Raw genomic sequence first — 18,048 nt, forward strand, 5'->3', positions numbered from 1 at the left:
AAACAAAAAGTAAACTTGGACAATTTTAGGGAGCGGGGCACGCCGGGTGTTCCCCCGACGCCAATATCTAGCTGCTTAATAAAAATAGTTCATTACAAGATAATTAAAAAGAGATCGCCAACAGTAACCCCAACTATACCACTAACTTGAGTGACATGGTGGAGGACAAATCCGTTGTTTCTATTGATTCAAATCTGAAATAACAACCTTTAGGCATCCGTAAGTGGTTATAATATATTTTGTCCAATAAAAAGGCAGTATTTCTGAAGTTGTCCAATACATATATTTCAGTAAATCAGCTGGCATCCATTATTGATTTTAATTAGATGAAACGGTAGGTATAAACAGTGGCTGGCCCAGTTAGTGGATATATTACACACTTTAATGTAGAGCACTTAAGAACTAAAAGCTTGTTTATATGATCTTACAAATACAAGAATGGCAGTGCGACTGTGTCGCCCCAAACCATTCATATTTGTTAGTACATAAATGCAATATTTTACCATTACAAAAAGAAACACTAAAATAAATTCCTTACCAGTTTTATCAGGGCTAAAACCATAGATAAAGGTATTTCTGTTTCAAAAGTCCATGTGCTTATAATTTAGTGAAGCACTTATCTAAGATCTATATCTGATAATTCACATATTCATAAAGTATGTCTCCTATCTTCAAACGACTTATTCCACAAGTTCTAACATTCGTCTAACGACAGTGATTTTTGCTCTATATAATTTAATAAAGCAATAATTTTAGGTTTAATTAAAGAGCTTAAAAAATCTTACTTTAATGTTCTGACATAAAACTAAGTGTATCTTATATCTGATTCTAAATGAAGTGTTTAATTCGGATTCACATTTAAACATTTTACATCAATTAAAACTTAAACTTAGAATGTTCACAAGAATTTTACTATCATTTTAGCAACAGAACAAACACTCCAACTTTTTTTTTTACTTTATTTTTGAAGCTTGAAAAAGATCTATTGTATATTAAAGAAAAGTGCGCACATTTTAACATAATATTTAGGCCTTTTTTATAAAACAAACAATCATAAAACTAAATAGGAAAATAACAAGCAATATGGAAATATAAACTATTTTCAGTTGTTGAGTAAACTAAATAACAATGAGATCTTTTAGCATATTAAACCAGAACATAAATGTACATAAACGTGTACAAATATTATTAATTAATATATATTACATATAGCGATATAAAAATGATTAAGAGGATGGGGGAGTTGTCCGATTTTATTATAAAAACACATGTACTTCCGACCATGTGTGTACTCTATATAATAAACCAAAAAATAACCTTCTGTTATTAGTCAGCTATGCGTTATCAATAATTCAAGAAGTGTATATGTGACAAATATACATTTTTTTTAAGTGTAATTAAATCATTGGCATTAGAACTTATGGTGTACTTTTTAACAATTACATTTTTTCAGTGTTATAATTTACAAGGTTAAATTGATTCATTTAGCTAGTGTGCATACGATTTAAGAAATAACTAAATTACTAGATAATTCAAGCAATTTGCAAAATCTTTGTTCAACCAAACAAATCTCAGAACACTGCAACAGGCACACTATGTATATACTTTGTTTTACAAAAAAGTTAATCATAACCATGAAAGGCAGGTATATATCATAAAATAAGTTTTTGATTTATCAATTTTGAAAATAATATAAAAATGTAAATTACCTCATGGGAACCACTGTTCCTTTTTAGTAACAATAAACTGTGGTGTCAAACTGTTTGCCTGCGTTATATATATTTTATGATCCATTTCTGCGTGTCATGTGTCGCGATTCATTGTTCTTTAGTAATAGTTTAAATATACACCCCAACAATCTTTAAACAATCCCTACCCCAGCTAGATCTACATAATACGATACACCAGCATCAACATAGAGTATATAATTTTAGTAAATAACAATGTGATCACATGTGGTAAAATATTACACATAATAAAAATAATTTACTTGCAACTGCATAAAAAACCCTTGCAAATAGTAGAAAAAGAACAAATATATCAGACACTACATTGCATATTGTGAACAAAATACACTCGGTATATATAATTACGTAATGCTAAAAACTAACGTGAAAAATCGGCAAATTTATAAAAAATATCTTCATTCAAATGCTTTTTAAAGTTTTATGAATTATTCGAAATTTTGTTCTATTGCTTAATGTTGTCGGAGCAACAACCTTCAAAAACAGATAAGAAATCAAATAGAGTGATTACCTACACTTCATAACTTGTTAAAATTAACACTCCTTTTATTAAATTTTAACTAAATTTCACACTATGGGAACCACTTCTCTATATTTAGTAACAACAAACTGTGTTTGCTTACTTCATATTTACTATATGATCCATTTCTGCGTGTCATGTTTCGCGACTCATTATTGTATAGTAACAATTCAAATATACACTCAAACAATCCCTTACCCCTGCTAGATCTACAAAATATGATACATCAACACCAATATAGAGTAAATGATTTCAGTAAATAACAATGTCATCACATGTAGAAAAATAATATACTTGTAACTGCATATAAAACCTTTGCAAATAGTAGAAAACGAGTATTAAGAAATATATCACAGATACTACATAACTGCATATTGTGAACAAAATACACTCAGTATATATAATTATGTGATGCTAAAAAACTAACACAGAAAACAAATGGACAAATTTATAAAATGCCTTTATTGTAATGCTTTTTAATGTTTTATTTATAAGTATATAAATTATTCGAAACTTTGTTCTATCACAGAATGTTGTCTGAGGCACACCTTCAAATAAGATAACAAAACAAATAGTGATTACCTACACTTTATAGCAGGTTAAAATTAACACTCATTTTATTAAAGTTTAACTAAAGTTCACACTCTGAGAACCACAATTTATATTTAGTAACAACAAACTGCGATGTCATAGTGTTTGCTTACGTCATCTTAACTTAATTATCAATTTCTGCGTGTCATGCTTCGCGACTCATTATTGTATAGTAACAATTCAAATATACACTCAAACAATCCCTTACCCCTGCTAGATCTACAAAATATGATACATCAACACCAATATAGAGTATATGATTTCAGTAAATAACAATGTCATCACATGTAGAAAAATAATATGCTTGTAATTGCAAATAAAACCTTTGCAAATAGTAGAAAACGAGTATTAAGAAATATATCACAGAAACTACATAACTGCATATTGTGAACAAAATACACTCAGTATATATAAATATGTGATGCTAAAAAACTAACACAGAAAACAAATGGACACATTTATAAAACGTCTATATTTAAATACTATGAAATGTTTTATCAATAAGTATATACATTCTTCAAAAACTTGTTCTTTCACAGACTGTAGTCTGGGGCACAACCTTCAAATAAGATAACAAAACAAATAGAGTGATAACCTACACTTCAATCTTATTAAAATTATCATGCATTTGATTATATTTTAACTATAGTTCCAGTACAGTGCAAACAAAAGTCCAAAACAAATGTTACACATGTGTACTGTTACAATTTAGTTTAAATAAATAAGTTACATCAATAATAATCTTACTAACACAGATGAGAAAACAAAAAACTCAATCTAGTTTTTTGGAATACAAACTACATTTTCAGCCAATAAAATTGCAGATAGGCAATCATTAAGTATTAGGTTTAATTATCAATAATCATTAAAAAAATCTACGTTCGGTGTTTAATAGTCCACCTTATGCCACCCATCTAATACACTATCCCTGCGTAAGATTTTACGTCGATAATGTGTCAGCCAAAGAGGTTGTATTCTTAGTCAGTTAAATGACCTGAAGTTATATCTTAACGTTTAAGAAAGGCTCGATCGCTACACACATTCCTCCCATTTTTAATCATTGAGAGTTATTTCATATCATCTAACAGATACTCATTTTAAATACAGGGGTCATCTTATCAACGACCGTATCGTGCGATCAAATCTTGTAATAAATCATTATTGGTTGTAACGGGATATATTTTGTTACCGAAAAAACAGGCTTAAAGTCGTTGAGATATTACTTTAAACTATGACATCATAATTGTTATTCCCGCTAACATCAAACTATGGCATCATACATTGTAATTTCCGCTTACGTCAAAATATGACATCATACATTTTAATTTTCCGCTTACATCAAAATATGACATCATACATTGTAATTTTCCGCTTACATCAAAATATGACATCACACATTGTAATTTTCCGCTTACATCAAAATATGACATCATACATTGTAATTCCCGCTTACATCAACATATGATATCATACATTGTAATTTTCCGCTTACATCAAAATATGACGTCATACATTGTAATTTTCCGCTTACATCAAAATATGACATCATACATTGTAATTTACGCTTACTCAAACTATGACATCATTGTTATGCCTGCTGATGTCAAACTGTAAGATCTATTTCTGCTCGTTGCAGCTCATATGTGTTGTACCAATATTCTTATCTTTGAAACATTGAGACAGACGCCATTTTTGTTCTATCGGAAAGTCATTATAAATAGATAGCAATCTTCAACTCCCTATAAATGATTAAACAGGTCATCTACGCTTACTTGTGAGATTTATATTTCTAACCATTTAAATCTTATACAAGAGAAATACACAACTTGCATCAAGAGCGTAATTCAAGATAAGAACAAGCAGAATTGGACACATCTTGTCCCCTGTAATACCTGCCTTAAAATATGCTGTTACCTATCAAGCACTGAAACATAATCCACAATGTATTTCATTATAATAGTATGCGAAAGAGACTCTTCTAGACTCACTTTGTACCACTCAGCAGAATGCAAGAATTAAACCAATTATTCCGAGCTCAAATCATACATAATAGTCGATTATTTTCGATGATGTAAATAGTCTGCCGTTCAAACTCGGCTGCACCTAATTGTAGTGTTACAATAAGAAACAAGTTAAAGTCTCAGATGAAAAATTAATTGTTCATATAAATCCCCAGAAAAAACCCATACTCTATCCAGTCATTTATTCCGTTTTAGTTGTCCGAGGAACATACTCTACCAAAGGATGCCAGAAGAAATTGAACGCCACACTGAAAGCCGCTTGTAACATATCAAAATGCAAATCCTCATCATCCTTTTCACCCTCTTCAACACCTATGTCTCGATTCAGGCACTTAAGTTTCTTGGGATGGAGTTTAACGGGCCTCGCAAGAGCATCAGCTATAGTAGCATTGATTTCCAATTCATCCCCTTCTTCAAGAGCCAGAAATGTCTTCTTATAGTTAGACCCGGCATCAACAACCGCACTCATGTTATTTGGAAGTACTACTTCGATGTTAAATGCATACTTGTCATAACTTTCTAAGCCAAACAGATAGCCAAGGTCAACCATCAGACTACAGAAAGCTTTTCCATGAACATTTAAATTTTCATCATCACAATCATAACGTTTGCCGTAAATGTCTCTTAATGGTTTGGAGACCGGAAAAATGTCCATCATTGAATTGACCTCGTTTGTTACAGACGTGACTTTCAAGTTTGTCACTGTACCATTCCAAACAACGTTTGTACCCTTTAGAGCATGACAGCTCATAAAACTCTCCATATCTGCGTCGCAAACAGACGTAAACCTCTCTGAAGACAGTTGTCCATGTTGGGCTACTTCAGTGGGTAAAACTTTAACAAATATCAGAGTAGTTATAGCCAGAATTGCAAACTTACCACCCACGAATTTCTTTATTAGGGAGAGCACAATCGTAATACCAGCAATCAAAAGCGTAATAACAATCTTTCCGAACATGTCTGACGAAGGCATTTCGATGAAGAAATAAGCTAAGCCAAACCATGTCGTGAAAGGGTACATCTTTGTAATTAACTCAAACCAGAAATAGCACACCAGATGCGGTATAGCTAACCGGCTCACCCCAGACTCTCTCGCCATTTGAATGAAGAACACAGGAATCAGACTGTAACAAATAGATGGTATGCCAACATTGAGTGTCAAGCCAGCGTACAGATCTACAGAAAATATATTTCCTGACAAGACATCGATAATGGATGTCAATACTGGGACGTTTGGGAAATTCTGGAGGAAAACTGGCAACCTTGAAAGAAAGAAGAGGAATAGCAAGGTAACACGAGCATGACTGTCGCTGATGTATACAAAACAAATGCCGCAGATCACGGAGTTTAGAACACACAGCTCCGAGCAGGGAATATACATTTTGTCAGCCAATGAAAAACTTGTCACAACACAACACATAGCCACCAAATACCCAAGATATAGTGGAAGAGAATTCCACGCGTATTGAGACTGAGTTTGATCAACGTCGACACGATCGTAATAATGATGTAACATTTTGGCAAAATCTGAGGATTCCTTGAGCTTCATTTTCTTATGGAGTATTTGTATTGTTGTGATGATAATTGTTGCATACGATATGTAAAACATTCCCAATGGCAGGATGAATTGTAAAAATGTCTTCGATATGTAGCCAGAAATGAAGAATAGGATCAAGAAGTTGATTTGATCAACGGGTATACATCCAAAAACCATGCGGAGCCCATTACGTGACGCATACTCCAGGGCAAATTCGCCAGAGACAGCAGCTGACTCTTTGGGGTACTTTGTAATCTGAAATACAGTTGATTATCAATGTAAATTAAAGTCATGAACCATCGTAATATAAATCAACTTGTCAGCACCAAAAGTTATTTTGCACGAATGGCATAGCCACGACTGAAATATTTACGTTTGGTGTTCACGTTTCCCTTTTTATATGCCTTTAAAGGATATAAAATTAAAGATGACTGTAGTTTTTCGGAAAAGCGTACAAGATAGTATTCAAACCAAACATCATTTCTAAAATAACGTCGTTTTCTATCCTTGTGCGCTATATGCGTTTAATATGTAATTATTTTGAAACTGAGACAGGGGAAATATAAAAAAGTGTATAATATTACAAATTTAAAACTTTGATGAATAATGTATAAATACAATTATACTCAAAGAGTTGCGGTGAGCCAGTCAAAACTTAACAAGATAACAACATGCTGATTTAAATGTCTTCATATTTTGTCATCAAAAATGGGCATAACTTAAAAAGTGTTCGGAGCCAAAGTAATGCCTTATCAGCAATGCTATATATCGTCTCCATAGTTAAATAACTCAACTGTTTATAGAAATAGAAGCAGAGTTCATGCAACAAGGTGACGATATATGCATATTATCATTTGTAACATTGTGAACTAAGTCTCATATCGATATCTTTGAACATTTTTTTTAGTTATGGCTAAACAGACTGTGCATGTAGACAGTGCCAAGACAACAACACCAAGGCGATTACAATACCTAGACTTTTTTCTTCACTGAATAGATGAGGTAAAAAGAATGCAATCTACAATAAAAAAGGTTACTACGGTAATCATATAACCTTTTCCCCAAGACTCGCAGCTTGAAATGCCGCTGACCTCTCTGAATCAGTCAAGGTCACAGTGCCCTGTATTTGCTGCGACATAAGCTTCACAAACTCCGTCTCTGATATGGTGTCTCCCATCTTCTTCCCTACAACACATTAAATTGAAATTATTCAAATGACTTGAGTTGAGCTAGTCTTTACAAAAGAATACAATAGTTACTGTATTAATTATTGGGCCAACGCTAAGCAAACTGCTTTTCCAACAGTAGTTCTGGTTTCTCCAATGCGTCTATTTACGAAGTCTATCCAAATGGTTGCTGGTGAGGGCCAAGTTGATACGTGTGGGTGAGTGACACTGAATGGTACATATTCCGATTTACAGAGATAAGTCAGTCAATTGACCGCTAGAATATCAACTGACTTTGGAAATTTGTTAACTGACATTATAAGAAACAAGTTTGTATAAAACAGAAAAAGCCAAAAGTTAAGTCAAAATAATCTTAATTGCTAAACACATGATCATAGTCATCATTTATATGTGTACCTTGCTTGAGTTGAGTTTTTTTAAAAGATTTATAGGGTAGGGAGGTCGATTTATTTGACAGTTTACTTATTGGGATTTTTCTGTTTCCAACAACTATAAGTTATATTCTTAAGAACATCTAATGATTCTAGTCAATCAGTATAAGTATCACTGATTTTGTTAAAAGCCCAAAACACTTTATGGTTAACTTTTAAAAGAAAAATAATCAAACCAATGAATGAAAACTATTTCTCAAGAAAAAAAGTCTTAGTATCAGGACCAACAATATGGTAGGTCGGGAAACCTGAAACAAACAATTTTTGATGCCTTTTTGAACGGTTTATGTGTGCAAAAATGTAAAATAGATCATGATACACTCTTTTTCGGTTGAAACAAAATAACTTCATTGATTTGATTACAAAACTGTGTTTTATGCTATTTTCTTGATAAGTTTCTTTTATATTTATATAAACACTGTGATAGCTTAATGTTTAACATACTTTAGTCATTCATTTACCATAGGAATCAGGAAGCAAATACCTTACAATAATACAAATTTCTTAACTTTGATCAATGTCCTACAATTTTGTATGTCCAATTAAAAGAAAAGTATCAAGAAAGTTGCATAAAAGAATAGTTTTGTGAAAAAATCAATGAAATTATTCCAAATATCATGAAGCAATTATATCATTATTACGAAAAGTGAGAAACTTAAATTAAGAAAGAAATAAGTTAGGAAATGACTTAAAGGTACACTCTTATTCAAAATCAATACATACACATGTTTAACAAACATACATTTTGAGTAATAAACCTTAAACCCAAAACTTCTTACTTAATAATGCAATTATGGAAAATATTAATTAAAGATAACAAGATTTTAACCGTGAATTTAATGGCAGAAAACCCAAAACAATTAAATGATTGGTGAGTTTTAAAATATATACTTTGATCTTTTATTGTCTCATAAGGTAGAAAATCCGTGTTTTCTGCACCTTTCAAATTAAATTCGGTATTCTTCATAAGAAACATTCTTTTCGACATGTTAATACTTTTTGGTATATTAAAACAATTGTATGAATTGTGGTACTTGGGAGTAAGAGTGCATCTTTAAGATGTCTTCTTATTACGGTCCAAGATTCCTTTAGTTTTGCATGACTGCAAGAATAGCCGACACCAACTAGGCTATGGCAATTAATCAACTTTATTTCTTTGAAAAACAGATAAAATTTATCATAAAATGGATCATGCTCTACGTTGAAGTTAGAAATACATTTCAAAGCTTATAATGTTTTTATTCAATACCAGCAGCTATAAGCAGCCTTTTCTCATGTCCCTTGGGCAGTTTCTTGACAGCGTCAGTATACTCTTTAATTGAGATGACGTCTTTATCGGTGGTATTGATCTTGAGAAACAGTGCCCGAGCAGCGTAGCGGATCGTTTTCTCAACGTTTGAGTTAGACACACACCAGATGACATCCTCTTTGTTGTCATCTTTGATCCCTGAAAAAATAATGTACATAATATACATGCGGCGATTTTCCGATTCCTGACAAAAGAGCGATGATGCTATGCGTACACCCTGATGAATAAGAATGATATTTACCTATAACAGAAAACCTGTGTGCCTGTAGCAATACGCTTTTATATGTCTCAAGAACACAGTTATCTGCCCCCCCCCCCCCCCGTTGACCGGATCCGGATGTGAATACAGAAAAAAGAGTGGTTGTGTTCAAGTATCAATATTTTATTAAAGTTGAATGAAAGAGAAGAAACAGGTGGCCTTTTTGTATAGAGCTGAACATAATTTGACACTGTATTGCAAAACCTGTTAGTTTTCAGTGTAAAATATGGAAATATCATTGCCTGTGGAACTATGTAAATTGGTTGGTTGTAGCCTTATTCCGTCTTGACCTCAGGGTCATGAATTACTAATCAATTTTCTGAGACAACGAATTGGTCAACCCTATGTTATCTTGTGATTAAATTTTGTGTCTTGGTTTGTTGTACAGCAGCCATGTACTTGTTTTTCAATTGGAACTGTTTTAAAGTGAATAGCCAGGTTAGTGTTTATATGAAACATATAGTAAAAATAACTGTGGTCTCACTCCTGATATGCTGCAGTCGTAAATGTTGGCAAATCGGCAATGCGCTAAACGGTTAACAAACCATATATCAAATACATTTTCATGTACATGAGGGATTTCCCCGGCACAGATATACTGCTTCTCTGAACAGATACTATACCAAATAAACGTTCATGCGCATACACGGATTTCCCTGGCACAGAAAACCTGTTAAAAAGATATCATACATGTTTATAAAACAAACTAACATTTACATGTAAGGATTTACAGGGCACAGAAAACCTTTTTCTTCGAATAATTCGCTTGAACCAATGATCCCTTGGGTTAGTGACCAAAACCTTGACCGGAACACCACCAATATCATTATACAGTTGAGAAAGGAACACAGCTGAAAAAGTATTCAGTTAATAAGGACAAGTGATCTTTGTATGGTTTATATTCTTCCTAATGATAAAACAGGAGTGCCTTCATGCAAACTTTAGCGCTTGCCTTATTTGACCAAAGATAGAAAATGGAGGAATTTTGACCAAATTCCCTTACATGTAGCGGTGACCTTGAAATTTGAGGTAGAGACATGAGTGTTGCTGTTGACATACAATCTTGTCATGGTGAAAATGTGCAGATATTATTAAGTCCCCAAATGCGTGATGTAAGTCATGACAAAAAAAAGGAATTTGTGAGCCATGACCTTTACCCTACAGACCTGTGTGTAGTAACTGTGAACATCTGTGCCAAGTTATTAAAATTCTCCCAATGCACGGCCAAGCTACAGCTTAGACAATCCAAATACAAAGAATTGTACAATGATTTTAAGTTACACATGACCTTAAACCTACATATATGTAATATCAATATTAGTAAGGTATTGGACAGTCTTTCACGAAGAGTTCATGATATAGGTGTAAAGTTGGTATGTGGTCATTCTATCAGTCCACTTCACGCTGTATACATCTTTAATTTATGACCCATTAAAGATAATGTCGTATGTAAATCATGAATTTGAATCCTGACAAATGAATGAGGCTCAACATTCATTCTTTGTGTGCCAACACTTGGCAAACGAGCACAGGTTTCCAGAATTAACCGTCTCTGTTTTTTATCTGGCCTGTCGGTTGCACAGTTTAGGAGTTTTGAGCCCAGTGCTTGCTTCAGTACTACATGTATAGTGTATCATCCCTCAATAAACTGCTCGTCTGGTATGAAGATACATATTGTGTATTTGTTGTTGTATTTAGTAAGACTAAAGTAAAGCAAAGACTGGCTCTTGCAGATGACACATTGTCTATACATAGTGAACATTTGTGCCAAACTGTTTCAAAATTTTCTAATGCAAAGGCCAAGTTTCTTGCTGGTCAAACCATAAAACAAGAATTTTTGACAAATAATTTAAGTGCAACATTGACAATTTACGTACAGATATGGGCTTTGGACGAGGCATATTTTCATCGTGAACATTGTGCAAAGCTATATTAAAATCTCTGTATGGCAGCCCAACGACATACATGTACCCCAAACCTAGATAAAACCTCATTTTAAATACAGAAGTGGGATTGATAAGCTATGTGGTATCTGATGAGGGATGCACATGTGGGAATCCACTATAATGGCCAATCAGGGGAAATATTTCTCATTTGGACCTTTTTATGTTTCTCTGAAGTGCCACAGTTACCAATTGTCAATCTAATTAGTCTTATTGTCTTAATTTTTTTTTAAGTCCATAATCATAAAGGGGACTTTGTTTTGTTTTTTGTTAAAAATTCACAACTGTTTGCATTTTGTCACAATATTCACGCATACATCTCACATGTATCTCACAAGACACAATAATCTTTATTAATGCTTTTTTTTAGCTAAATGAGCTATTTCCGACATGATAATATCGGATGTGCCTAGGCCCCATTGACAAAAACAAATGAGAAAAAACACTGAAATGAATAAACATAATATCAATATTTACATTTGCTATCACCCTCAAGCAAACCCTTGAGTCTGATGGTGGCATCATTATTTCCTTGAATGGATGCCGAAACAAAACACCTGATCGCCTCTCTTCCATATTTATCTCTCTCTGCGCCATCTTTGGACTCAGCAAGTACCAAGAACCGTGTGCCACGATTAAACTGACTGTCAGCATTGCCTTCCGCCATTCTGTTGCTGTTCCTGTATTGACCTTCCCTTCTTGTCAGGAGAATCGCTTTTGGCGTAGATAAACCTTTTCTGCACAATTAAATATGCACTTTATTTCATATAAAAAGTTCCCACATTTATCAAAAATATATGCCTTATGTTAACAAATGTTAAATTACTCTGAGTGATACATGTATATAATAAATTATAATTATATATGTATACATGTTGACTGCAAGCGGGTAACCGGGCAGCAGTACTTCTAAGCATAAGGAGTCTGGCTCTATCTAAGTCGTGGAGATATCGTAAAAACATGTGCATTACTTCAGGCTTTTGAGGTTTAATTTATATATATAAGTGATTACAGGCCACCAGTTGACAATCACCTACAACTACACAGCAATATGTAGGTCATCAAATATTTGTGAACACAAATTGTTGCAATGCATGGCTTTACCTGGAAGAACGGCGCCACGAATTATATCTAATGAAGGACACTTCAGGTCAAAATGACTTTCAGGTTCTTCACCACACACTTGGCATTTTGTTTCAATATCAGACTGGATAAAGTTCTTCCTGGTTGTTTGTTTGGAGCGTAGCTATGTCCCATTCAAGGGCAGCAGGCAACAGTTTAGTCTTAACAACGGTTTTATTGTCAGAACTATGACTACTTAAACAATATCATTCAAGTCAAGTAATGAATCATCTAAGATCTTTATTTTCATTCGGTTTTTGCTCACTGCTCTCTAGAGTGCGTAACCCGATAATCAGTTTTATTATACATGAAACCGAAAACGGAAGTATATCTGCATAGTGTTTATTTTAATATACGGCCACCAGCCCAGAATACATGTAACAAATATAGTTCAGTATTAGTCTTGTCATTTGTCAATCCACCGAAAGAAGGCCAAACCTGGACACATTATCAAATAAAATCGAGAAGTTCATCGTCTGAGACAATTCTAGTGTCCAAACATAAAAAACTTCCAAAAAGTTCCACTAGTTATTTTTAAGGTCAAATGTCAAGGTCACTAATCCTATTTTTGTTCTTTGGTGTCGTTCAATCAGATATTCATATTACATAAAAATAGCTTTAAATTGTGTTTTGATATACTTGTATTTAAAACGTGTTGATGAATTCATAAAAAAGTCAGGGCTTTATCGTATTTTCAAGGCCGGGATTTTGAATACATTTGATTAAATTTATTAAGAAAAAAATCTAATATGTTCCAGCTTTACTACTCGAATAATGGGGAGGCTATACTACCCAATTAATATTTAAGTGCAAGCTGGCATTTTCCAACAGAATACCCTTCATTCAATTTACTTAATCTTGCACACAGTTGCTTAGGACCATCATACATTGAGGTTACAAAACTCCTTAGTAGCCTATATACAAAGTTTGATCCCTGACTCGCTTAGAAACATACTAAAAGGTTAAAGGCCCAGTTTAAGGAATGTTTGGCAAGATGATCCCTTGCTGTGCATCTCCTGATAGTAATTACACTGGTGTCACAGTGGGGGCCAATTCCCTGTGTATTAATGTATTGGCTCAGGGCCATTTAGGGTCCATTTCTATAATAAAACCTTCAAAATTGCACAGCAGGATACTCAAATCGGAGATTTGATAAATCAAGGCAAGTACATTAAGATCAATACACAGAGGTTGTGTACTGTACACAGTTGTTTGTTGTTGTTGTTTTGTGTGTGTTTTTTGGTGGGGGGTCACTTACAGAAGGCTTAAACTAGGTCTTTAAGAGTTCATTGTGTCAGGTTAAAGTTTAAGGCCAACTTGAGATTTTTACTAATACCTTAAATACCCTTTTTTCAATATTCATACTACAAACAATTATCATCTTACAAGGCTTCTTCGCGTCTTAAGGCGTAAGACAGGGAGAAAATCTTTCATCTCTCTTATTTTCTCTTTTCTCGAATGATCTACATAGTAACAATCAGTCATTACCCACAGTAAACGGAATCTCAATATCATTCAACGAATATAATGAATTTCCTCAGTACTTGAAACTTTTATTATGGTATATGCGGATGATATAACTATAATGGCAGAAGCTGTAACCGGTTTGCAAAACACGCTTGATGTTTTTAATAGTTACTGCACTATTTGGAAGCTGAAGATGAATTCAACAAAGTCTAAAGATGCAATATTTTTTCTAAGGGTAGACCATCAAATTTAAAATTTACACTTAGTAATCAACCGCTTGATACTGTAAAAGAATATAAGTATCTAGGCGTGCTGTTTAATATAACGTGAACTTTATATAAAAACAAAGTACATTGAAAAGTACGTTGAAGCTCAGGCATTTAGACTCCTCAGAAACTGCATAAGACTCAATTTACCAATTTGATATTCAAATAAACTTATTCAATAAAACAATGAAACCAATCTTACTTTATGGTGCAGAAATATGGACATACGGTTACTAAGTTGGTAATGAAAGAGTCCAACTGAAGTTTTTAAAGTATATTATTAGAATGAAACGTTCAACACCAAATTATATACTAGTAGTTTAAAGGGAAACTGGAACCACACCATTATCTTTAGATATCAAAGAATTCTTCCATACTGGACACGTTTGTGTATTAATAATAATAATAATAATAATAATAATAATAATAATAATGATAATAATAATAATAATAATAATAATAATAATAATAATAATAATAATAATTAAAATAAAAGTAATAATAATAATAATAATAATAATAATAATAATAATAATAATAATAATAATAATAATAATATTGATAATAATAATAATAATAATAATAATAATAATAATAATAATAATAATAATAATAATGATAATAATAATAATAATAATAATAATAATAATAATAATAATAATAATAATAATAATTATCAAAATAATAATAATAATAATAATAATAATAATAATAATAATAATAATAATAATAATAATAATAATAATCATCATCATAATCATAATCATAATAATAATAATCTAATAATAATAATAATAACTTCATGAGGCTCTCTTCCTTCTTATATAAATGCATATTCAATACAACCCAAACATTAACTGATAACACTACAAAACTCCGATACAAATGGTTCTTTGCTATTTAGAAAATACTAATACTATGTGGACTTTTAGATACCAGGGATAATCAGCAGTTAATAAATGGTAAATGTCTTAAACTTTAACTTTGAGTTAAAAGATCTGTTTTTAACAGCATTCAAAATTCAAGCAGAAGACAGTTCTATAAATTTTTGGTTTAGAACATCATTTGACTATGAAATGTATCTTCAGTCAACTCCAAAGTCATTATTGAATCCACCGATATAGTTCAGAACAAGAAACTACAGACTACCAAAAGAAATAGGAATTGGTACAGAACACCATCAATAAAAGGAAATATAAAATATGTAATAAATTAGGTGACGAATTTCATGTTTTATTTGAAAGTGTATTTTTGTTTTTTAAACAAACGCAAAAAAAATACATAAAACCATATTTTTACAGACATCCGAATAAGACAATACTAATCGTCTTCCGGGAGGGACGTATATATAATGAGGGTCCCGTGTGACAGGGCTATACACTGGTTCACGTTAAAGAACCAGGGTAACTCTATCCAAGGTTACAAAAAATTATGTCTGTGCACTATGCTCCAAAACCTAAAATGACTAACAATCTTATAGGAGAAGTGGCCGAGTGGGCAAAGCCCGAGTGCGAGTATAAATAAGCAGGCACACCACGTATAAGAACACCTGTTCATTGAATTGTGATTATTTGTTTTGAAGTGATAAATTTGTGATATAAAAAAATACAAATACTAATTATTAGCATTTGTATTTTTTTATGTCACAAATTTATCACTTCAAATAATGACTTGTATGCTGAGATCGGGGAAATCGTTCGCCCCTTACAGCACGCATACACTTATGGCAAATGTGAACAGTGGCAACATCCGACGTGTAATACCGGTGATTTCTATTATTGGCGCCTCGTGGGAACGAGGCGCTCTCTGTGTGAAACCCCTGTTTACAGCTGCAAAGTTATTAATTAACATTAGTGTAATTAGAAGTACATCGTGTAAAAAAAAAATGATAACATGTCTTTGAAAACAGTTAAAACTTTGTAAAGAACGTTAATATTGTTGTTTTTTTTACTAATTCCTAATTACGTTGAAAGATAACACAAAAACAAGTTTATCTACATGTTTAACAGCGTGTCCCTTTGGTGTGAATTTATATTTAGAATATGACAGCATTATTTTTATTTATTTATAATTCAAAAAAGGGTAGCAGACCACAAAACAGATGTCTGTTATTACCTGTAACGTAACGTTACGCGGCAACTTCCCTTTGATCATTTAAATTCAAGGTTTAATAGTTTTCGTATAAATATTGATTTTTTTCTTTATAGTTGTGCAACCATCAGGCGATGACAGAATTCAAATTAAACTTATTTAAACGTAGACTTCATTAATCATAAACTGTTTAAATATAATGTTTATAGTATAGGATTCCGTTAAAAACTCGTTTCGCATTCTAATTGTAAGTATTAGTTACATGTAACCCTGATTAGCACGAGCGATATTGTTCCGTGTTCAATTAATAAATAATGATATTTTTTTGAAACAGTTAAATAAGCATGCAACTGTTATTAAAGATTGTTATGCATAAAGCGGGAATACAATAATTAAGTATATTGTGCGATCACGTGATGTAAACATTTCTTAACTGTCGGTCAGGAGAAGTCAGCAGTGCATTCGGAACTCCTCTGCCATTTTTAGTTGTTTTTGATATGAATGACCAATGAGCTCCGAATGGTAAAGCGTAGCAGACAACGTTTTCAGCGGTCTGGTGTTAACGATATGGTTGGATACACGGCATTTGCTTCCCTTTGAACATCTACTTGTAAAGCTTTGCTTATACCTTATAGTATCCCCAACGTCAGACAATGACGGCCAAAAAAAAACCGTCAAAAATGTTAAAACCAAGACTTGATTCTATCAAAAGCAGAAGTACAGAACATAACGTATTTTAATTGGGCATCATTCCGATAAATGAACGATCTTATTGTAAAATTAGTTACATGTAGCCTTGAATAACTTTTGTATTGTTTCAAAGTATGCAACAACTTAATAAATAATACTGTTAAAAACATTCAACTGTAATAAAAAAAATCTAAAAGATAAAATATGCGTATAACAATTAGCACATTGACTGGACGCGAGTAATCATGTGGTATTTGTAATTAAAACCGGTAAAATGATATTAAAAAACGTAACACAATGAATCGCGATCCGCTTCTTGGTGTATCGTTCCAACCTTATTTGTACACATTGACTGAACGAGAGCCGTCGCGTGGTGTTCCGATGAAAGAATATTTAAAAAACTATTATCATAATTCGTTTCCCATTCATTTCCAACGATTTTGTTCACTAACAAACTAATTCACGGCGCCCTTTGATGCTTTGCATCAATGGTATTTCTTGTTTAGTTTTGCTTTTCCTGCCATTTGTCAGAATTACATTAGGCTTTAAATGTACCGACATTCATAGCCAACAAGAAATAAAAACAATTTGCGTTAAGGTTTAACAGAGATAGTTCTTGACAGTGTTATAGCGATATTAAATCTATGAAATTAAAGTGTTCATATCATTTTTCAATGTTATGGCATATTTCATAATTATAATAATGTTGATATAACTGTATAATTGCAAAATATAATAATTGCATAGAAGGATTATTTCATAGTTTGACTTGAAATGATGCCCATCCGGGTCTTACAACCTTAATCAGCAGTTTTCAAGTTACTATAACCAAGTTTATTTCAAAGAACCCAGTTTGTGATAACATGACG

The 18,048-nt window shown here is 32.5% G+C and overlaps 1 protein-coding gene across 2 annotated transcripts in view; it reads right to left on the reverse strand.

The window, feature by feature from the left end:
* Positions 1-12,826, reverse strand: part of LOC128238833 (wolframin-like) — a 35,953-nt gene extending 23,127 nt beyond the window's left edge. The window contains exons 1-5 of one of the 2 annotated variants that reach the window (XM_052955109.1): positions 12,648-12,826; positions 12,021-12,280; positions 9,282-9,479; positions 7,469-7,599; positions 958-6,669 (exon numbers count right to left, since the gene is read on the reverse strand). In XM_052955109.1, the coding sequence (XP_052811069.1) occupies positions 5,059-6,669; positions 7,469-7,599; positions 9,282-9,479; positions 12,021-12,210 (2,130 nt within the window). In that variant the 5' untranslated portion in view covers positions 12,211-12,280; positions 12,648-12,826 and the 3' untranslated portion in view covers positions 958-5,058. Of the gene's footprint in view, positions 1-957; positions 6,670-7,468; positions 9,230-9,281; positions 9,480-12,020; positions 12,281-12,647 lie in introns of those variants that run through there. The other variant, XR_008261780.1, reaches the window with a different exon arrangement.
* Between the last annotated feature and the right edge of the window lie 5,222 nt (positions 12,827-18,048).

Source organism: Mya arenaria, chromosome 1 (assembly GCF_026914265.1).
Source record: "Mya arenaria isolate MELC-2E11 chromosome 1, ASM2691426v1".
NCBI classification, from domain to species: Eukaryota; Metazoa; Mollusca; class Bivalvia; order Myida; family Myidae; genus Mya; species Mya arenaria.